The sequence below is a fragment of the Piliocolobus tephrosceles genome, chromosome 1, assembly GCF_002776525.5.
Source record: "Piliocolobus tephrosceles isolate RC106 chromosome 1, ASM277652v3, whole genome shotgun sequence".
NCBI classification, from domain to species: Eukaryota; Metazoa; Chordata; class Mammalia; order Primates; family Cercopithecidae; genus Piliocolobus; species Piliocolobus tephrosceles.
This window is the reverse complement of record NC_045434.1, coordinates 173,903,586-173,927,224: the sequence shown is the minus strand read 5'-3', so window position 1 is coordinate 173,927,224 and position 23,639 is coordinate 173,903,586. Positions and strand designations below refer to the sequence as shown.

The following is a 23,639-nucleotide window of genomic DNA, read 5'->3' as shown; positions in this document are numbered from 1 at the left end:
ATTTTAGAAACTAACATATAAATGTCTTTGATGAGCCTGATGTGATTTCAAGACATTTTTTACCCGGTCATGGATCTCATCGCAGTTTGAAGGTGAACACCAGTCAGAATGAAACCTGTAGGCATAAAATAAGTTTTATTTTTATTACTAAAATCAGGTATTGATTCTATGCTATACTATCAAGTTTCCACCATATGTTCACCAAATAGTCCGAATAAAGGTTGGCATACATTTGGGAGAACATACCTACATATCTGACCATTTTAATGATTTTCACACGTAATTATCTGGAGCTTTAATTAAAGATACAGATTTTCATATTAAAACAGTAATTTTATGTACAATGCCTTTACATATCCTTCCTATTCTCTAGCAATCATACCCTCAAGCTATGTGAAAAAATTCCTTCCTGCTGAGAAAAAAATACCTAATTTTATGAAATGAAACAAAATGTATATAATAGATAAAAATATTTACAATTTAATCATGCTCATTTTTTCAGAATGCAGAGCAACATAGAAGTTAAATGGTTTCTTTACAACACAGATGATATCATCTCTCTAGTCTCAGCTATGAATAAATGCATCTAAAAAACTGAAAAATATGGGTTGAAATTAAAGATGTGAAAGAAGAAACAAAATATCCCTTTCTCTTTCCTATGCCCTTCTCAAATTCACAACTAACACTAGTATAGATAAATGACTTTATTTCATATAATAATGAAATAGGTAAAATGTTGCTATGTTGCTTAAATCTTTGCCTTTTTTTCTTCCTAGTTTGTCCTTATTTTTTTTTTTTTTTTTGAGATGGAGTCTTGCTCTGTCACCCATGCTGGAGTGCAGTGGCGCAATCTCGGCTCACTGCAACCTCTGCCTCCCAGGTTCAAGCAATTCTCCTGCCTCAGCCTCCTGAGTATCTGGGATTGCCCACCACTACACCTGGCTAATTTTTATATTTTTAGTAGAGACAGGTTTCACCATGTTGGTCAGGCTGGTTTCAAACTCCTGATCTTGTGATCTGCCCGCTGTGGCCTCCCAAAGTGCTGGGATTATAGGCATGAGACCAGTTTGTTCTTAAAAGCTACAATATCATATGTTTATACAAAGTATAAACCACTAAACAGGATAAATGTTTTATATAATCTACTTTAAAAATGCAACAAATAACGAATAATCAATTATCTAAATTTTAATCTCCTGTATATGCAAAAGCAAGTTCTATTGCACCTATGAAAAATAAATTAGCAGACTTTGTTATTTGCAATATATATAGCACATCTCGGAAATCTGAGATCCAACTACTCAGCAGTGAGGATCCACTGGATCTCTTCAATGATACTATTAGAGGATCCACTAGTCTGTGCTGTGGAATAAGGAACGTTTGCTTTTCAATCTAATTTCATTTATAAAAGTCAAAACTTTAAGCATGATTCAAAAGAGTATCAGCTCCTTTTTCAGTAGATTTGCTAGTATTTCTTGGTCTAATTTTAGTAATAACTCAAAACTTCACACAAATTTTAAATTATAATATTAATATTTACACATTGAGAAGGAAACAACTTCTGAAATATAACACTTATAACCAAAATTGAAACCATTTTATGTTGTGCTAACTTCACTGGAGGAATTTCTTAAATGGGCACAAAGCAAAATCCACCTTCAGTATAAATAAAGAAATTCATTTGATTAAAGCCATTGGGAAAGTTTCTAAAAATCTGTTTATATACATGATTAAGGAGTCAGCATTTCACTGCAATCTTAGAGAAAATTTATTTAATTTCAATAAATATTTACAAAGATAAACTCCTATAACTGTATGTTCTGTCATACAGCGCCCACGCAAAACTTCCAATTTTCCCTGGAACATACAATCTACATTTATATCGGTTTAAATTGTTTATTGATTTCAATAGATTGTATAAACACCCTACAAGTATACTGCTTAGTGACCTAGAAAAAGCCATTTCAGAGAATGTCTTATATTTAAAGATGCGGTACTGAGTGTTGAAAAGAATAAAATGTTTTTGTTCCTAGTAGTATGCCTTAGACATTTCATCTTCCTTTAGAGACTAATCTAGATATTTAGAAAATACACTCAAATCAAAGGTGTTCTGCTTTAGTGAAAGTAAAAAAAGCTTATCTGTCATGCCTGTCCCAGAGAGTATACTAATAAAATGTTAATTTGTATAGGGAAATTCAAAACTAAATTGCCATTGTATTCTTTTATTTTAAAATTACCTAACCTTCCTCAAGTTATAGTTAAAATAGGTAATGTTTAACATTAGAATCACTCATTTTCTTCTAGCAAAGAACTTACTACATCTATCATCCTGAGTGAAAATAATGTGTAAATGCCACCGCTATCTACTCTAAGCCCTTCCCCATACTGAAATATGAATAAAGGGGCAGCTAACTTTAACTGTCATCAATGAAGAATTTTTGAATATAGCCTCAATGACAAATTTATCAATCCAGAAAAGACTGAGGGTCAAAAGCTGGAACAAAATTGTATACAAAGATAAAGTAACACAGAACTAAAATTAATACTGTACTAGAGTGGTAGGTTTACAATTGGAGAGTTCTACAAAATATGTGAAAAGGTAGAAAAATAAAAGTATTTATAAAAGTAAATAAAAACATAAATTTATTTATAAAAGTAAATAATACTCATTTGTAAAAGTATTTATTTATAAAAGTTTATTATAAAAGTAAATAAAAACATATCCAAGGAAATACAGATTTAAGAAATTCTGGAAAATTTAGAGAGATGACAAAGGACCTAATCAATAAAATCACTAGAGATGATTTCTAAAAGTTGATAAAAAGAAAGGAGCATCAACGGTATGTCTAAACAGCTGGGCAGATGAGGAAATCAAGGAAAGTCCCCTGATACTGAGATGCAAGTTATCAACTTCAGCAGAAAAACCTTTCAGTTTTTCTCCTGAATTTTTGATGATGTTGTTGTTGTTTGTGTGTGCACCTATGTTAATGATTCCATGATCCTCCCAACCCCACCACAGGCCTGACTCTAATGAACTAGAAGCAACCTTAATCAAAATTACGTATCTCAGGATTGGGGTCTACAACATGCCTCCATACATCCATTATGAATGCTTGCAAAGCTAATAAGTAAACAGACAAACCAGTATGTTTAAAATAGATTTGTTTTAGTACAGCATCCAAACTAATACACTGTTGTTCAAATCATCAGTTTTGAGTTAAACTTTCAATATATTCTCTACAGCTAATTAAATCTTTGTTAATTATGCCTGATGACCCCAATACACTACAGGAATTTGGTGTGCTTACTTTCGCTTTCTGACACCAGCTGTAAAGATACATCGATTTCCACATTGTTGACAGTGTTTCTCTTACATACAGAAAAAACTTACATAATTTTTTTCACCAGGATTGATTTCTTTTCAACTTATTACAGAAACATGGTTTTCTATATTACTATTTGTGACAGAGGCAAGGAATTTCCAATTTCAATTTTAAAATATATGAAAAGGAACTATTTATTTCACATCTAAATTATAACAGGATCAGACTCTGGCTGCCATAGCATTTTTAAAGGGACAGTTGGAATCTTTACATGATTAAGATGCTCTTAGGGAGTTGGGAGAAGGTTGTTTGAGAAAACTAGATACCATCTACCAACAATATATAGATAGCCATTATGACTAAATAAAAAATATAATCTGTGTTGTGTTTACACTTAAGGCAAGCCTGTAATATTAAATTCCTCTGAATCTACTAAAAACAATCATATATATTACTTTTCACTTTTAAGAACTATAATCTGTAATTAGGGTTAATGTGACCCATACCTGGTGAATAAACCCACATCTAGAGAACTGTGCTAGGAAGAAATATCTAACATTATCTAATATGTAATATATTTTAAACAGAAACAATTTAAGCCTCTTAAAATCAAATTACACTTTTATAGATATTCATTTCACATGCATAATTGCTGCTTCCCTTCTAATACTTATTATTCAAAGATCAGTACAGAAATGAAGACCGCACATAATTACCTTTCCCTGAGAGAAGCTCTATTTAACACAGGGCTTGGAGGATGCTTTGGCATTGTTGAGGGTGCTGAATGGACTAGTAAGGTCCTCGCTGAATGCTGGGGCTTACTACACGACCTTGGGCTCAAATACTCTTCACACTTTTCTAAAGAGTCATCGAAGTCTCTCCCATGGGGTGTCCTCATAACCTGTTTTAAAAATTAATTATATAGATCTACACATACAGATACACACGTATATAACAAAATATAGTAATATAGTATGCACAGTAGTAATATGTGTGTGCACACATACTAATTTTATAAAAGTAATAAAACAAATACATGCCACAGCTATATTTAAAGATAAAATTCGGAATATAGTAATTAGTCAGTGTAAGATTAAATATTAAATATATCAAGATTGTTCATTATATGTAAAATTTATAAGACATTACTTCAAAAGGCTTTTGAGTAGTGGTGGGGTTTGCATAGGGGTGTGTGTATCTAAAACAAATAATATATCCACATAAACCAAATGGTAGCCTAGTTTAGCTATCAGGTCAAACAGAACTAGATTCAAATTCAGGTCTAATACTCATTCACTACTTCATTTGTTCTGAGAATGGACACATGAACAAATAAGGAAAGACGAATACATTCCTACTCCTATGCAACTTACATTCTGGTAAAATATATATTCTAATAAGAAGAGATAAATGTAAAACACAAAAACACACCATGATAAAGAAGTAGAATAGAGTGTATTAAAGGATATTAAGTAACATGAGAAGAAGGTGGGTTAAGTGCTGCTAGGTGGGATGGAAAAGGGTATGCAGGAAAGGAACTGCAATTTTAAATGGGATACTCAGTAGGAACCTCACGCAGACCTGACAACCTCAGTAAAGACCGTAAGACCTGTCACAAAGATTATCTGTGGAAAGACTATGCCAGAAGAGAGAAAAATAAATGCAAAGATCTTGGGAGTAGGAGGAGGACATGCTTGATATTAGCAAGGGAGCCAGTGGAGCTGGACTGAGCAGTAAGAAATGAGGTAAAAAAGGTAGGTTTTAAGAATTTAGTCTTTTATTCTGAGATAAAAACATGTCCTGACTTTTTCCTTCTATAAATAGGACACCCCAGGCTATTATATTGAGAATAGTCTGCAGAGGGGCCAAGGGTCCTGGCAGGAAATCAGCTAGGAACCTATTATAATAAAATCTGGAAAAGGATGCCGGCTTGGGCCAGAAAGATTGCAACGGAGGTAAGAAGTGATCAGATTCAGAATATATTTAGAAGACACAGCCAACAGGTCGAAACTGGTCTCAATGTCAAAGATGACACGAAGGTTTTCTGTCCTAATCAACTAGAAGGGTTGGGTTTGTATAAATTAGATATACTCTTCCAACTGTAAGCATAGAAAATTAAGATATTAGGAGTCTAGTTTTGGACATATTAAGCTTCACATCTATTAATCTATTAATAATTCAATGTATTAGAGCAGAGTTTGGGGAAAAGTCCAGGATAAAAATATAAATTAGTAATTACTAGCATCTAAGTGGTATTTAAAGATATTGCACTGGGTGATATTGCCAAGGAAGTAAAAGTAAATCAAAAGTAGAAAACATCTGAAGAACTAGCCCTGAGAATACTCCAATATTTAGAGGCATGAAAGATGAAAAGAAAACATTACTGAAGAGTAGCCAGGGAAGAAAGGAAAGAAACAAGAGAATGTGTTGTTTTGGAAGTCAGTCAACAATGAATTTCAAGAAAGGGGGAGTAACTAATGGGTAAATATAACTTGAGAAGTCAAGTTAGAAAAGACAAGATCTTTGGATGTTAGTAACAGTGAGGTCATTGATAACATCAACAAAAATAGCTTTAAAGGAGTGACAGGAGTGAAAATCTGAAGTTGAGTTCAAGAGAGAATAAGAGGAGAGGAACTGGATTCATTTAACAAATATCTGAGTCCCAGTCATGTCTTAAGTGTTGGGACTACAACAGTGAACAAAACAAAGTCCCTGCTTTTAAGAGTTTATGTTACAGCAGTGCTAGTTGTTAAATATTTGACCTTTTAGACAGCTATCTAATTCTTCTCAGACTCATTTCCTCACATGAAAAATAAAGTTAATAACAGCTAGCTTACAGATCTTCCATTATTTACTTAAATTATATTGCAGAATGTCTAGATGTATAAATTAGTTGCCCAATAAATGTATGTCATTTGTTATTAAAACCTAAGTCCAGCATAGGTTTTGCTTCAACACTACCATACTTTTCACTATTTTCCAAAATTACAACAAATAATAAGTCAGTGGTCAGCTGAGAGAATCATGCTTTCATTCCAGAACCTAACAGAACATAGTGCAAATAACTCAATTACAGTCCCCAATAACTGACCAACAAGAAATATGTGATCGAGATTGAAGAAAAAAATAAAATTGCTCCATTTTTAGCTGTTCAGAGACAAAACAAAAACACAGTAAATGTTAAAAACAAGATCAAGGAGGTTCATGGTCAACAATGTAAGTGCATATGTTAAGAGACACAGAATAGGTAGCTCACACCTGTAGTCTCAACTATTCAGGAGGCGGAGGCAGGAGGAACACTTGAGCTCGGGAGTTCTATGTTGCAGTGAGCTATGATTGCACCACTGCACTCCAGCCTGGGTGACATAGCAAGACTCTGTCTCAAAGAAAAAGAAAAAAAAAAAAAAAAAAAGACGAGACAAGACAAGACAAGAAAGAAAAAGGAAGTGGGAGAAGGTATCACATTGCTGTTTCTAGAATATATCCAAATATGAGCCACTTGGCCTGGATTATTTTCTTTTTAACAATTTCAATGTCAATTGAGACATGTTAGATGGCAGATCACTTCATTTTTATCTGCTAAATTTTCTCCCCAAACTAGTCAGCAATGCTTTATATAAAGCCTTTTATAGGTAACTACCACTGATTTTCTATCAGAATATTCACTGAGAATCTCTTGAACATGTTAGCTAATACTCAAACCTAAAGAAATATAAAAATTTAAACTCACAATCCAGATAAGACATTGCATACACAGAAGGATAAATGACAATAAGATACGCTGAAGTGTCAAACACATTCCAATGACAATAACTGCAAAAAGAAATTGAAAGGAATGAAAGACTTCTAATGGTCTTAATGGTGGAGGTCTCATTGAGGAGGCAGAATTGAAATCAAAGCCATGAGTAAAGGAAAGGAGGAGAAAAGTCATTCAGAAAAAGAAAAAGGCACAAGAAAAGATAAGCAAAGATGAAAAATGAACAACAGTTTGGCTATTTCTATATGAATGTAATAAAGAATATTATAGAGGTGGGAGGGACACATTGTACAAGAATCTTAAATGCTGTAACTCAATAGTGTTCAACACTTATTAAGCATCTTCTGCATGTAAAGTACCAAACAAAGCAGGGAACAACAATCACGGGTGTTAAATAAATATAACAGGAGAACTCAAAAAAAGTTACAATACAGAATATAAGACATCAAGGACAAGTAATGAGAAAGGAAATTAGAGCTAAATAGACATGAAGTAATTGTGCAATGTGAACACAGCTTGAATGTATTCCTTCCATGGAATTAGAGTGTTATGTTTTGGAAAGTCTTATATCTAAACAAGGGGTTAGGAGGTATAACGAAAGGGCAGGTCTCTTTAATAAGAATCCACTTCAAACTTAAAGCCTTCAGCCTTAGCTTAAAAAATGTTTCCATAGCTCTTGTGAGTTTCCCTTAAATTATTTCCTTTCAAAAGTTAAATGGAATATTATCTCTTTAGTTCATCACAGAAGGGTTATATTTCTTGAGTGTATCTTCAATAATACTGGCTTAGAATCCAAAAACTTGAGTTCAAATCCCTGCTGTTTATGAGACCCTGAGCAAGTCATTTACCCTATTGAGGGTTTAGTTTCCTTACCTATAAACTGAAGACATAATCTTACAGATTTGACACAAAAATTAAATGAAAGAAAAGTGAAAACACTAGTGGAGAGCTTGGCTCATGAAAGATAATTTTCTTCTGTGTATGGCATTTACACTTCAGCATTAAAAAGGCCTTTTTTTTAACATTTATGAAAATAGTTTTTTAAATGACTTTCTATGAACCCACAATTGCAACAGTTTCAATATGGCAAATGCTAAAATGTATCAAGATGGAAAAATAACTAATATTTTTAAACTAATCTGAAACTGGTACAGGTAAAAAAGGAAATTTCATACACTAAATCCATCGTGATTAATGACATGCTCTTCAAATCTATGATATGTAGTGTTTTTATACCACACTTATGAAATAAGATTCCTAAAAAGTTGCTTACACAGTAAGTTGACAAATCATATTAATGGCCATAAAAATGTTCTATTTTCAAAAACCTCAAGGTCAAATGAGTGTGGGTGAGAATTTACTACTACAAATAATGGGAACTAGAAAATTCAGTTACTCAACAAATATTTGTTGTAAGCCTACATAGTGCCTATATCACACACTATTCTCTAAAGTTTCTCTTCTGTCATAGGGCAGAAGAGTTCAGAAATAAATACAAATCATTCAAATGGAATTAGCTGAGAAGCAGTTGAGAATAAGGACCATAGGACAGAAGTACAGTGCAGGAACAACTTGCAGGATGGCCAGAGGAAAGTATGGTTCTGAAAGGGGAAAAGTAGATATGGGTAACTGAAATCAGTTTCTCAATCTTGCCAAGAACATTCCTTAGTGAATCTTACATCAAGTAAATGATCAATTCCTATCTTATCTGATTTAAACATTTGTATGTGCACTATCTGATTTGGTTTAAGTAAGATGTACTTTTTTTCACTGAAGCTGAATTTAAAAGCTATTCTAAAATAATACAATAAGAAAATAATTCCCAAATATATCAGTTCTTGAGGGGAACCCCTCCCCTCTTAGACCACTATTCTATTCACTTACATAGAAATAACTTTTTAAATCCTCACAACAACCTAATGAGGTAGACATTTTTATTACCTGTACTTTATTGGTAAGAAGATAAAAGCAAAATCAAACAGCTGTTAAGCAGTGGGGTTTCCGGACCAATTATATATGAGGGATCTATGGCAGAAACAAGTTGCAAACTCTCATAGCCCAAGCCTAACAGGATTTCTACAAGGAAAGTTCCACAAAGGATGGGCTCACAATACAATTTACCAATAATCCAATATACACAGCTAAAGAACAAACTGACAAACTTTCTGAGAAAGAAAGAAAACATTCCCAACTAAAGTTACAATGTGATCACAACAATGCTACCAAACCATTCAAGGACAGTACAAGAAAGGATAATTATAGGCCACCCTCAGCTGTGGCCATATATGGAAAAATCACAACTAAATTATTTTAATTCAGGAATGCTAAAGAATAAGCTAAAAGAACACAACATGACAAGGCACTTTATTCAAATAATACAAGGATGGATTATCATTAGAACATTTATCAATTCACCATAAAAAAATTGTCATCTCAACAGGTGCTGGAAAAAGCATCTGATGATATTCAATATCCATTCATTATTAATATATATATTCTATTCAAACAAGGAATTTCAAGGGAAATTCCTTAACCTGCTAAAGGATAGCTAACAAAACTTTACTGCAAATAATATTTATATGTGTGGAAATTTACAGATGATCCTATCAAAGACAAGAATACACACTACATTAGTCTACACTATAGCATGTTAGGCAATACTGCAGTAGCAAATTAAGTTTGAAAATCAGTGGCTTGACATAATAAAGGTTCATTTTTCCTCCACTATATGGTAATACAGTTTAGCAAGAGAAATTATATAAAACTGCCCAAGGACTTATGCTGATAAAACATGCTAAACAAATTATAACTGTACCATCTAGAACCTGAAGCTTCATTATCACTGTAATAATAAGAGTGTTTGCATTAGTCCATTTTCATGCTGCTGATAAAGACACACACGAGACTGGGAAGAAAAGGAGGTTTAATTAGACTTACAGTTCCACACAGCTGGGGAGGTTTTGCAATCATGGCTGAGGGTGAAAGGCACTTCTTACAGGGTGGCGGCAAGATAGAATGAGGAAAAAGCAAAAGCAGAAACCTGTGATAAACCCATCAGATCTCATGACACTTATTTACTATCATGAGAATAGCATGAGAAAGACAGGCCCCCATGATTCAATTTCCTTCCCCCAGGGTCCCTCCTACAACACGTGGGAATTCTGGGAGATACAATTCAAGTTGAGATTTGGATGGGAACACAGCCAAACCATATCATTCCACCCCTGGCACCTCCAAATATCATGTTCTCACATTTCAAAACCAATCATGCCTTCCCAACAGTCCCCCAAAGTCTGAACTCATTTTAGCATTAACCCAAAAGTCCATAGTCCAAAGTCTCATCTGAGAAAGGCAAGTCCCTTCTGCCTATGAGCCTGTAAAACCAAGAACAAGCTAGTTACTTCCTAGACACAATGGGGGTACAGGTACTGGGAAAATACAGCTGTTTCAAATGAGAGAAACTGGCCAAAACAAAGGGGTTACAGAGCCCATGAAAATCCGAAATCCACTGGGGTAGTCAAATCTTAAAGCTCCAAAATGATCTCCGTATCTCACATCCAGCTCACACTGATGCAAGATGTGGGTTCCCATGGTCTTGGGCAGCTCCACCCCTGTGGTTTTGCAGGATACAGTCTCTCTCCTGCTGCTTTCAAAGGCTGGCATTGTGTCTGTGGCCCAGGCGCATGGTGCAAGCTGTCAGTAGATCTACCATTCTGCGGCCTGGAGGATGGTGGCCCTCTTTTCACACTCCACTAGGCAATGCCCCAGTAGGGACTCTGTATGGGGGCTCCCCTGCAATGCCTGAGCACAGGTTCTCCATGAGGGCTCTGCCCCTGCAGCAAATTTCTGCCTGGGCATCCAGGAGTTTCCATACATCTTCTGAAAACTAGGCAGAGGTTCCCAAACCTCAATTCTTGACTTCTGTGCACTCACAGGCTCAACACCACATGGACGCTGCCAATGCCTGGGGCTTCCACACTCTGAAGCCACAGCTCAAGCTGTACATTGGCCCCTTTCGCCATGGCTTGAGTGTCTGAGACACAGGGCACCAAGTCCCTAGGCTGCACACAGCACAGGGACCCTGGGCCCAGTCCATGAAACCATTTTTTCCTACTGGGCTCTGGGCCTGTGATTGGGAGGGGCTGCCGTGAAGGTCTCTGACATGACCTGGAGACATTTTCCCCATGGTCTTGGGGATTAAAATTAGGCTCCTTGCTACTTACGCAAATTTCTGCAGCTGGCTTGAATTTCTCTCCAGAAAATAGGTTTCTCTTTTCTATCGCATAGTCAGCCTGCAAATTTTGCAAACTTTTATGCTCTGCTTCCCTTATAAAACAGAATGCCTTTAATAGCACCCAAGTCACCTCTTGAATGCTTTGCTGCTTAGCAATTTATTCTGTCAGATACCTTAAATCATCTTTCTCAAGTTCTAAGTTCCACAAATCTCTAGGGCAGGGGCAAAACACTGCCAGTTTCTTCACAAGAGTCACCTTTACTCCAGTTCCCAAAAAGCTTCTCATCTCCATCTGAGACCACCTCAGCCTGGATTTTACTGACCATATCGCTATCAGAATTTTTGCCAAAGCCATTCAACAAGTCACTAGGAAGTTCCAAACTTTCCCACATTTTCCTGTCTTCTTCTGAGCCTTCCAAACTGTTCCAACCTCTGCCTGTTACCCAGTTCCAAAGTCGCTTCCACATTTCCTGGTATCTTTTCAGCAACGCCCCACTGTACTGGTACCAATTTATTGTATCAGTCTGTTTTCACAATGCTGATAAAGACATACACAAGACTGGGAAGAAAAGGAAGTTTGACTTACAGTTCCACAAGGCTGGGGAGGTTTCACATACATGGCTGAGGGCAAAAGGCACTTCTTGTATGGTGGCAGCAAGAGAGAATGAGGAAGAAGCAAAAGCAGAAACCCCTGATAAAGCCCTCAGATCTCTTGACACTTACTTACTATTAGGAGAACAGCATGGGAAAGACCAGTCCCCATGATTCAATTACTTCCCCCTGGGTCCTTCCCACAACACAGGGGAATTCTGGGAGATACAATTCAAGTTGAAATTTGGGTGGGGACACAGCCAAACATATCGATGTTTATGTTAACTCTTCTATGCTTTGCCCTGGAACTGACCCACATAATTTCCATGCACAGTCTATTGGCTAGAACTAGGCCCCATCTACCGGCAACTGGGCTTAGAAGTATGGGAAAGTGTGTGTATAGCCAATAAGTAAGAAATGTCTCTGCCACATTCACTATTGCCACTTTTATTTGTGGTATTGAAGATCCTGGTAAGCTGAGACAAATATTACGAAAGGCAAAAATAAAATTCTTTATATGTAGATGATAAGTTTACCGCTATAAAAAAATCCAAGAACATCTATTACAAGATTGTCAAACAAAAATCAATTCCAAACCTATACAACAGTAAAACAACAAAAATGTAATTTTACCAAAAAAAAAAAAAAAAAAAGTGCATTCACAATAGGAACAAGACACAAGGTTTCTAGGAATATGTCTAATAAACAATGTACAACACACTAATGGAAAAATATGTAACTTTAGTGAAGACATGAGAACTGAGACCATACGCATTCATATGGCTTAACTATCATAACAAAGAACTAAGATCTACCTACTAAAACATGACATTCTCATGAGTTCCTCAATTCTTACCCAGGAAAATAAAGCTATAAACCTTCGTTATTTTCTTCAAGACCTTCCCATAAATCATTTACCTGAGCAACAGACTGCTCAATCATCAATTAGCTACCTTCTCAAAACAACAGATTCTGAATCCTGGCAAACAGTTCCCTTCTCAGGACAACAGATCACTCAACTGAACAAATCCCTTCCTTATCAAAATAGTGTTTACTTGTCAAGACTTTCTTTAAGACCCAGGCCTTTATTCCATTAATCCTAAACTTTTATATCACAAACTTTGCCTACTAGATTCCCACATTGAAAGCTCTTTTAAAACACTGAAGCCCAGTTCCCAAAATCATATAAATATCAGCCATTAACCTTCCTCTTTCAGAGACAACACTAAGACTGTCAAGGTGGTGCTCTCCCATACTGTATTATGTCATAAACTCAGCTTTGCATGATATCAACAGATTATTCAGTTACTGCGATGGACTTCTGACCAGATGGAAGCTGACAATCCTAGAAGTCCAGTAAGATCCAATAGGCCCTTTTGCCGCCACAGCTAAGATCTTCAACTTAGAAATACCAAATTCCTCTGTGACTTCTTTTAGCCTCTCTCTTCAGGTGTCTCTCTGGCTATAATGGTGAAGTGGGTCTTGGTACTGAATCTCAGCTCCAATGTCCTTTGGTTAAGCTCTCAATCACTGAGTTACTCTTTCAGAAATGCAGAACACTTTCAGTAACCTATTAATTATTTGATTATATTTGAAAATTTGTATGCCAGGGAGAAATGTGTCTCATTACTAAAAATACTAATATATATCTCTCTGTCTTTGTCACCTTTTGAGGGGAGTCTATAAAAGAAAGTTTCTAGAGAAGTGAACAGACAAAAGCCACTAAATCCATTTTTGAGGCAGGACCAAAGACTCACAAGTTCAGCTGTTCTCATTGTACCAACACCCTTATAGTAAAAACTTTGCCCTGGGTCACTTGTCAAAATACCATGAAAACGTTCCTCTGTTTTTTTGTTTTTTTTTAAATTTGTTTTCTTCATGAGAGAAATCCTCTGGGAGAGACTGCCTCCAAATCTTCCATGTTTCTAGAACTGCAAATGTGTCCAGTCTTCAATTTGAAATAAGCAACTATTAAAATGAGGCACAAAGACAAAATGCGCACAAGTAATAGATTTGACCAATACTGCCAGACTCATGGATTTATTTCAGTCTAGGTCTATGCCCCTTCCAAGTTATATTCAAGCTTCCTACATGTATTCATACTAGAACTTCTTCATACACTTATTTTTCTAAACAGCATGATTTCACCAAGGATGTTTCAGACTTACAATAGCAACTTTGGAGAATTTTTTATATAAATAAAACTGAAAGGTACCTTAGAATGGAAAGAAGCAAAATCTCACACATCCAGTGGTCTATATTTCCTAATTGCTAAGACAAAATTTATTTTTTAATTCGGATTCTGAAAATTCCTTCCTTAAAAGATTTGTCAGCCAAGGCAAATTAAAAATATAAAAAGTTAAAACCATTTGCCTTTGAGATACCTTCACATTCTAATTTGCAAGAAACAGCATTTATCTTACCATTCCTTATCTCCTGTGCTATGTTCCTCCATCACCCTCAGGCCTCTATCCTTCCCTTTGCCTGCTTTCCTTCCCATCTAACCTGCTAGAAACAAAAGTTCAGTAACTTCTTAAAGGTAAATCCCCTTCAGGATGGGACAAGTGTCATGTGGTTGATTTTTAAGCCCTGGTATATGATTTTTAAGCTTCTGGGCTAACAAACACTGACAGAGACTCTCCAAAGCCTAAACAAGATAAACAGAAATGTGCAGAAAAATTCAGAATTCTGTGAACTCCAGCCTAGTCCTTGTACATTTTCCTGTATCAACAAATGGTATCATAAAACATTGAGTTGTGAAAATCAGAAATCTAATAAGTTTTCTTAACATTGTAGAGCTAAGTTCCTTTTAATGCTCTCTGATTTCAAAGCCTTCCTGGCTATTTTTGCCTAGCTCCTGGAATTAAAAAAATAAAATAAAATACAAAAAGCCTAGAAGTGTTTTTACTGGGATCTACCTAATTTTTAAATTACTCTAGGTAGAGAACATCTTCAAAACATCAAATTTTTCTCTATGAGAACACATTCAGTCATATGTTCTCATTGATAAGTATGCATTGCTTAACAATAGGGATACCTTCTGAGAAATGCATCATTAGGTGATTTTGTCTCCATGCAAACATCATAGAGTGTACTTACATAAATCTAGACTGTATAGTCTACAACACAGCTAGGCTATAATGGTATAGCCTATTGTATCTAGGCTACAAACCTGTACAACTTGTTACTGTACCGAATGCTGTAAGCAATTGTAACAGAGTGATAAGGATTTGTGTATCAGACCTAAACATAGAAAAAGTACACTAAAAATAGACATTATAATCTTACAAAACTACTGTCCTATTTGTGGTCCATCGCTGACCAAAACATCGTCACACAGCACATCGTTTCCATTTTTCAGGTCTACTTTTCCAACATTAATTCTAAATATCTGTCTAATATCTCTACTGCTATCACCCTCCATTACTACTACCCCAATCTAATCTATCAATTCTCACTTTGACTATTCAATAGCCTACTAACTTGTCTACTAGCATCCACTCTTTTCCCAGTGCAATTCATTTTCCATACTGCAATTCACAGTGATATTTTCAAAGTATAAATCTAGTCATGTCACCTTGCTGTTTAAAATCATTTCACTTGCTCCCATTGTACTTAGTATAATTACCAAAATCTCCAATATGGCCTAAAAGATTTGATCCCTACTTGCTTCTACAGGCTCAATTTATACCATGTACCTATTCATGTCTTTACTTCCAGCAACACCAATCTTTTAGTTGCTTAGACACCGAACCTTACTAAATGCTATTTTACCTTTTCTATTGCACATGCTCTTCCCTCCCCTGTTCATATTCAAAGCTCAACATCCTCAAAATACCTTTTCCATTCTCCTCAACCAGGTCACACCATCTCAGTATATAATATCAAAGCAATAGGTATATCCTCCATAATATGTATCACAGTTCCAAGTACATATGAATGTTTGTGATTTTGTTAGTATGTCTCCTTCCTTCACTACCATGAAATATCCATGAGGGCAGAGACAATTTCTAGCTTTGCTAATTTTATATTTCTAGCATAATAGTGTTGGTCACATAATCTTTTTTAAAGAGATAAAGAGATATTAGGAGTGGAAAGGAACAGACTATTATGGGTGTGATAGAAATGGCTGGCTGTCCACCACAATTCAGCTTTGCTAAGAAGTAATCTTTGCATCTAGGTGACAGAATGTGATTAGTTATTGGCAATAGAATGTAAGTAAGAATGGTGTGTCAATCCCAGGCCCAGGCTTTTAAGAAACAGATAAGGCTTCTCCATATTTTCCATCATTTTCTACCATGTGAAGAAGACAGCAAGGCCTCAGGGTAAGCCAAAGCCATAAGATGGGTCACAACATGGAGAAAATAGCACACAGATCAAAAGTATCCACAATTTAATTGTTGTGTAATTAAAAACTAAATTTCTATTATATTAAGCTTCCAACAGTTGGAGGCTTACTGGTATATCAAATAGCATTACCTCAATGAGTTTACAAATTGTTATCTTAATGTACCAGCCTTAACAGAAATTGATATACGCATTGGCTTATCAGTTGGGGGCAGGCAGCATGGGAAACAGCTATTTTTGAATAGAAAATTTAAGATGTCTGTAATACAGTGGCAAAATATTTAATAAAACTATAGCCTACAATAACTTGAAAGGCAGATCACATGGTTTTCAAGCTTATATCTCTAGGGAAATAAATTGGAAGAACAGTACTTTGTGCTGGTGTTTATTTGTATTTAGCAAGGTGTATTAGTCTGTTTTCACACTGCTGATAAAGACATACACGAGACTGGGAAGAAAAAGAGGTTTAATTGGACTTACAGTTCCACATGGCTAGGGAGGCCTCAGAATCATGGTGGGAGGTGAAAGGCATTTCTTACATGGTGGCAGAAAGAGAAAAATGAGGAAAAAGCAAAAGCGGAAAGCCCTGATAAACCCATCAGATCTCATGAGACTTACTCACTGTCATGAGAATAACATGGGAAAGATCGACCCCCATGATTCAATTATCTCCCTCTGGGTATCTTCTACAACACGTGGGAATTCTGGGAGATGAAATTCAAGTTGAGATTTGGCTGGGGACAGAGCCAAACCAAATCACAAGGGATTTCAAGAAAGTGGTAAGCTCATATGGAATCAACCTAATTGCCTATCAACTGATTAATGGATAAAGAAAATGTAGTATACACATACACATACAATGGTATACTATTCAGCCTTTAAAAGAAGAAAGTCTTGTCATTCATTATACAACAACATGAACCTGGAAGACATAATGTTAAGTTAAATAAGATAGTCACAGAAAGACAAATGCTGCACGATCATGCTTACATGTTATATTAGTCTGTTTTCACACTGCTATAAAGACATACCCAAGACTGGTAATTTTTAAAGAAAAGAGATTTAATTGACTCACAAGTTCTGCATTGTTGGGGAGGTCTCAGGAAACTTACAATCATGGCAGAAGGAGAAACAGGCACATCTTACATGGTGGCAGACAAGAGAGCAAGCAACAGTGGGGACAACTGCTTATAAAACCATCAGAACTCATGAGAACTTACTATCACGAGAACAACAAGGGGGAAACTGCCTTCATGATCCAATCACCTCTCTCTCTCTCGACAGGTGGGAACTGTCCATCTCTTGACATGTGGGAATTACAATTCGAGATGAGATTTGGGTGGGGACACAGAACCAAACAATATCACATGTGGAATCTAAAAAAGTCAAACTCATAGAAGCAGAAAGCAGAATGGTGGTTGCCAGGGGGCATTCGGGTATGGTGGGCAGAATGCAGAGATGTTGGTCAAAGGGTACAAAGTTCCAAGTAACAGGATGAAAAAATTCTGGAGATCTATTTTACAGCATGATGACTATAACTAACAATATATCACATACTTGAAAACTGCTAAGACAGATTTGTCTTAGCAGAGAAAACCAGTTGTTACATTCAGTAACACCTTACACGGTAGTATTTCCAAACTTCAGTCATTCACAGAGCACCCTCATAATCTTTGCAGTATTTGCACATATCTTATACTCTTTTTCTTAAAGTCACTTTCTCTTCTTTATTTATTTATCATGGTGACATGATAAATGAAAATCCAGTATCATACACTTTACATGCATGATAGCCTTAAAAAATACAATGAAAATAAAACTCACCATGATAAATGAAAATTCAGTATCACATGCTTTACGAATATGACAGCCTTAAAAAACTGTGAAAATAAAACTCACCACAACAAATAAGTATGTGAAGTAACAGATATGTTAAGTAGCTTAATTTAACCATTCCACAATGTATACATATATGAAAACATCATGTTGTACCATAAGTATATAAAATTTTTGTCAATTATACCTTAATAAAGCTGGAGAAAAAAGAAAAGGTAAGAAGCTCAGAAAGAACTCTCTTGCCTATGCAAAGTATATTCATTCAAAGAACTCACGCAAGGTCCCACTTTTCTAGAACATGTTCTGCAAGCACTCCCAGCTTCATGGCTCTTTTCTGTATAGAAGTCCTAGAGTGTTGTATTACCTGAATATTTATTAACTAACTACTATGTACCTGTATGAAAATAATCCTTTTTATTTTCATGTTAAATGCTGCAGATATATTTATATGAAAATCTGCCTCTTGAATACAAGAATAATTCTGTCAACTTACCATCTACTGCCCCCCAAGGGAAGCCCTGATATTAAGGAATCCAGAGATGGGAGTGGGAAGGAATTAAAGGTGTTGAAATGCAGTTTTTGGTGGAATTCATTTGGAAAAAAGGGCTCTTAACACCTGTCTTTAAATGGACCAGCCAACTTACAGCACGATTATAGCTGCCTTAGGATAAAGATTAGTACTTGCTCTTTATTCTATATAGATTTCGTTTACTTATTTTCTCTTAATAATACACTTAGATAATATGCATACGTTAGGAATTCCTACTATATGTCAGACAATATGCTATCTACTACCAATTATTATCAATAAACAAGATCAATAGGTCCTTGCCATACTATGTTCATGTGTATAACAAATACCAATGCACATGTGTATGTGTTTGCATAAACGTTAAATGTTAGGGTGGAACTGGACTAATTATGGGAGGCCCACTCTCCTCTAGTGAGGGCCTTAAAAAAGGAACAACTCTATATATAAACACTATACAGCAGAAGTAACCAACCTTTTAGGCACCAGGAATCGGTTTAGTGGAAGACAATTTTTCCACGAACTGGTAGGGGGCGGGGAGGATGTTTGAATTCAGAATGAAACTGTTCCACCTCAGATCATCAGGCATTAGTTACATTCTCATAAACAGTACACAACCTAGATCCCTCGTATGCACAGCACAAACAGTAGGGTTTGTGCTCCTATAAGAATCTAATGCTGCCACTGATCTAACAGGAGGTGGAGCTCAGGCCATAATGTTCACTCACCTGCCACTCACCTCCTGCGATGTGGCCCAGTTCCTAATAGGCCACAGACCACCACTCATCTGTGGCCTGGGTTGGGGACTCCTGCTATACAGGAACAACCCTATCTATATAAAGTGCTATATTCATAGTCTACACTAGTGGCTCTCAATTATGAATCCTTAGATAGGTGGCAAAAGAGATGCATAAGAATCACCCAGAAACTTCGTAAAAATAGAAAATTCCAGTCTCCATACTCAGCAATTTCAATTTAGTAGGCTTAGAATAAATATTTATAAAGCTTCACCTAGATGATTCCGGCACTGGTAGATCTGTGTCCCTAAACAATGCCTTGACTCATTATGTAATTGTGCTATATTTCTTTTATCATAGTCAAAGTATGGCAAAGTATTATGGTATTCAGTACCAGTAGCACAAAATAGTTTAATAGTAGCACAAAATAGTTTAAGTAAATAAATAGTTTAAGTAAGCACATAAACAATGATATTTTAAGAAAAGCTATGGTTTTTCTTTTGTTTTCCCACATATAATAACACTTACTATCAAGATGCTTTCACTTAGGGACAGAAAAGATAAGCTGTGAGACACTTCTTCTCAAAATGTAGGACATGGACTACAGGTGATATGGCAAATAATATGGTACCCAAAATGATTTTAGAAGATATACAGATTTTACATGGCACATGAACATACATGAAATAATACTCAATCACCAGAAAACATGTATTTTCAATTATCTTTCAATAGGAAATTCTCAGTTAGCTATTGGTATGTCTTTTACACCTCTCTACCATTACTTCTCATTTTAAGAAACAGAGAGCACGCCTCAGAGCCTTTAGCAAAACAGCATCTAGCCAAAATTTAGAAACATTGCTTTATTTTCACTGTATTTTTAAGGCTGTCATATATGTAAAGCATGTGATACTGGATTTTCATTTATCATGGTGCGTAAACAAACAGAAAGAAAGCGAATTTAAGGAAAAGATCATAAAATATATGCAAATGCTGCAAAAGGTATACATACATATATACCTGCAAAAATTATGAGGGTGCTCTGAGAATGACTGAAATTTGGAAATAATACCATGCAAGGTATTACCGCATAAAACTGATTTCTCTCTCTCATGCACACACATAAACATATACTAATATATTCAATAATTAATTAATACAAATGAATAACCAAAAGTCACAAAATACTTGTAGAAAGACATTAAATGTACACCTGACAAAGTAACCAAAATAACATTATATGATACGACAATTATTGTTTTTACATATTTTACTAAATGAATTTGATAATCCCTATCTGATATACGTATATGAATAGACTCATGTTGTTGTCTGAAAGTCAGAACAATTATTATTCTACAATTCATTCTACACACCTTATAATCCTTGGGTCGGCAGCAGCCAAGATGAGAATGATCTGAAAAAGGAAGTACAAAACAATTAAAGTTTATATTTGGTTTCATTTTTGATTTTTAATACTATCATTGTTTCTACAATTATGATTCACTCAGAATATTTCAGAGATACTTCAAACTCCTTCAACAGTGTTATATCAGAAAGGACGCTAATCCAATTAGTTAAAATTTGTATTAGTTCTTCAACAATTAAATGATTTCACAAATACTACTTTCATTTGAAAATAGTAGGAAATATCTGAATACAGAAAGGAGTAGCTTTTAGTCGATAAACCAATTTGTCTATATGAAATGAATAGTTTTTTAGTTGATAATCAGTTTATAATAAAATATAATTTGTATTCACAAATTTGACAAATATTGTCAAACTATATGTTTCCTATTCTTATAGTCCATTCTAGATTCAGGTGTAAAGAAACAGGACCAGCTTTAGAGGGTGGTGGCATACAGTAGTTTATAGATCTTGTTGACAAATAAATCTGCATTATACATTCCAGGCCCAAGCACCTTGGGCACATAGCTTAATCTCTCTAAGTCTCAGATTCCTAATATGTCTGAAGTGCCTCTTTCATAATATTGTTTTAAAGAATATATAAGATATTACATGCAAGGCACTAAAATAAAAATCAACTATTATTACTAATACCATCATCAACAACATCATTACCATCAAATGTAAATTCAAACAAGCAGGGGTTCAATTTCAAATTCTGCCACTTGTTAAATATAGTATTCTGGTTCAACTATATAACAATGGATCTGGGTTTCATGCCTCATTTTAAGAGTATGAAAACAATGCCCACCTTATATCAGAGAGTCAGAGTGACGATAACATGATACACTTTGTGAAAATCCCCAGAAAAGTGTCTATAACGTAGTGAATTTTAAAACTAATTCTAAATCTATCCATAAGATTACAACCACTACATTGTACATGTAGATTTGGAGCTTTACTCATTACTTAAAGGAGTAAGCTTTCAAGAATCAACTTTTATTGTAACAACTTACGGTATCTGTTACATTGACAGAAAAGAAAATAAGACAGATAGAAAGTCCGGCATGAGGAGGTAACCGCTTGAGCTAACTCCATACCTGATATAAATGACGAATTGATGGGTGCTGACGAGTTGATGGGTGCAGCACACCAACATGGCACAAGTATACATATGTAACAAACCTGCACGTTATGCACATGTACCCTAGAACTTAAAGTATAACAATAAAAAAAAATAAAATAAAATAAAATAAAGAAAAAAAAAAAAGAAAATAAGAACCAGAGACAATCAGTTTGCAGCTTCAAGATAGTTGACTAGGGGCATTTTGTACTCCCTTCCTCCACTAAGAAAAACCAAAGAGCAGATAGATAATCATACATTGAATAGATCAGCCAATAGAGAACACTGGAATTCAAAAGAAAATTGACAGACAACACCTAAAGCAAGGAAGGAGAAGGAAGCAAGATGGCCTGTTCAGCGAGGACTGGCACCCAAGAGATACTTCTCAATATAGAGACAGGGTAAATGAGAGACTTTCAGCTGTCCAGGTTACCACCATGGATCCCTACAATACCAGGCCACTGAAAGAGCTCCTCAGCCCTCATGAGCCCTGAAACTAACATAAGGAGCTGCTGGGAGATTGTACCACACACCACCCAAGAGAGAAAGCTTCCCCTGGGTCCCTCATGTTCTCTGAGACTTAAGCAGCTACAGCAAGGCATCACTTTAGAACTCCCTCCCCTACAGACTGTGAGCTGTCCTAGAGCCTAGCAGCAGCAGGGCTAAAATACAAGAGAAACACAGGCTGCTGCCCCCAGGACTTAGAAACGAGCTGTCACAAGCTACTGGATGTAGGGCTGTATTAATCCGTTTTTACACTGCTGATAAAGACATACCTGAGAATGGGCAATTTACAAAAGAAAGAGGTTTACTTGGACTTACAGTTCCACGTGGCTGGGGGAGCCTCACAATCATGGCAGAAGGCAAGGAAGGATGAGTCACGTCTTACATGGATGGCAGCAGGCAAAGAGAGAGAGCTTGTGCAGGGGAATTCCTCTTTTTAAAATCATCAGATCTCGTGAGACTTATTCACTACCACGAGAACAGTATGCGAAAGACTTGCCCCCATGATTCAATTGCCTCCTGTCAGGCCCCTCCCACAACACATGGGAATTCAAGATAAGATTTGGATGGGGGCAGAGCCAAACTATATCAAGGGCAGAGACATGACTGAGTCTTTGGGACTGCAGCACAAACGAGATGCCATTCTGGAACCATTCCCCCAATAGACTGTGCACTATCCTGAAGCCCAGCAGTACTGGGGCTGAGGCATGAGTGCCACTGGGCTGAGGTGTGAGTGGTGTACATGCTCCCCACCTGCCAGCTAGGGTACCATCACAGATGGCAGCATCATCCCAAGCCCCAAGTAGCAGGGCAGAAGTACAGATACTACCTTCCACAACCCAAGCATCCTACTAGTGGCCTGGAGACCACTCTGCCCCTGCCTACCACAGCCAGCACTTGTTCACATCATCCGGGAGCCTGAGGCAAGCAAGACAGGCCTGACTCTGCCCCTCCTCCTCCCATGCCAGAGCACACAGTTTGAGGGCCAGAAGACTGCCCAACCCAGTCCACCACTATTGGCACCTGCATGCTCCTCCCCAGGGAATGAGATTGGGCCTACACTCACAGCCACTACCATCAGAGCTGGCATGTACCTGTATACACCACCTTCAAGTCGGGAGACTGGTACACCTAGACGATCTCAGCCATTGCCAAAAACAATGTGCACCGCTTGGGACTCAGAGGGTCATCCTGCCACTGTCACAGTCATCACTCATGCCACACTGGCTACCCAAGGGCTTGCGAACCTGC

The 23,639-nt window shown here is 36.3% G+C and overlaps 1 protein-coding gene across 8 annotated transcripts in view; it reads right to left on the bottom strand.

Annotated features, from left to right (window-relative positions):
• SPATA6 (spermatogenesis associated 6) overlaps positions 1–23,639 on the bottom strand; it is a 186,516-nt gene that overhangs the window by 70,321 nt on the left and 92,556 nt on the right. For 5 of the 8 annotated variants that reach the window (XM_023187716.1, XM_023187715.1, XM_023187712.1 and 2 more), the window contains 3 exons: positions 20,731–20,771; positions 4,040–4,224; positions 16–115 (listed from right to left, as the gene is read on the bottom strand). In XM_023187716.1, the coding sequence (XP_023043484.1) occupies positions 16–115; positions 4,040–4,224; positions 20,731–20,771 (326 nt within the window). The remainder of the gene's footprint in view (positions 1–15; positions 116–4,039; positions 4,225–20,730; positions 20,772–23,639) is intronic. The other 3 variants (XM_023187718.1, XM_023187714.3, XM_023187720.1) reach the window with 2 other exon arrangements.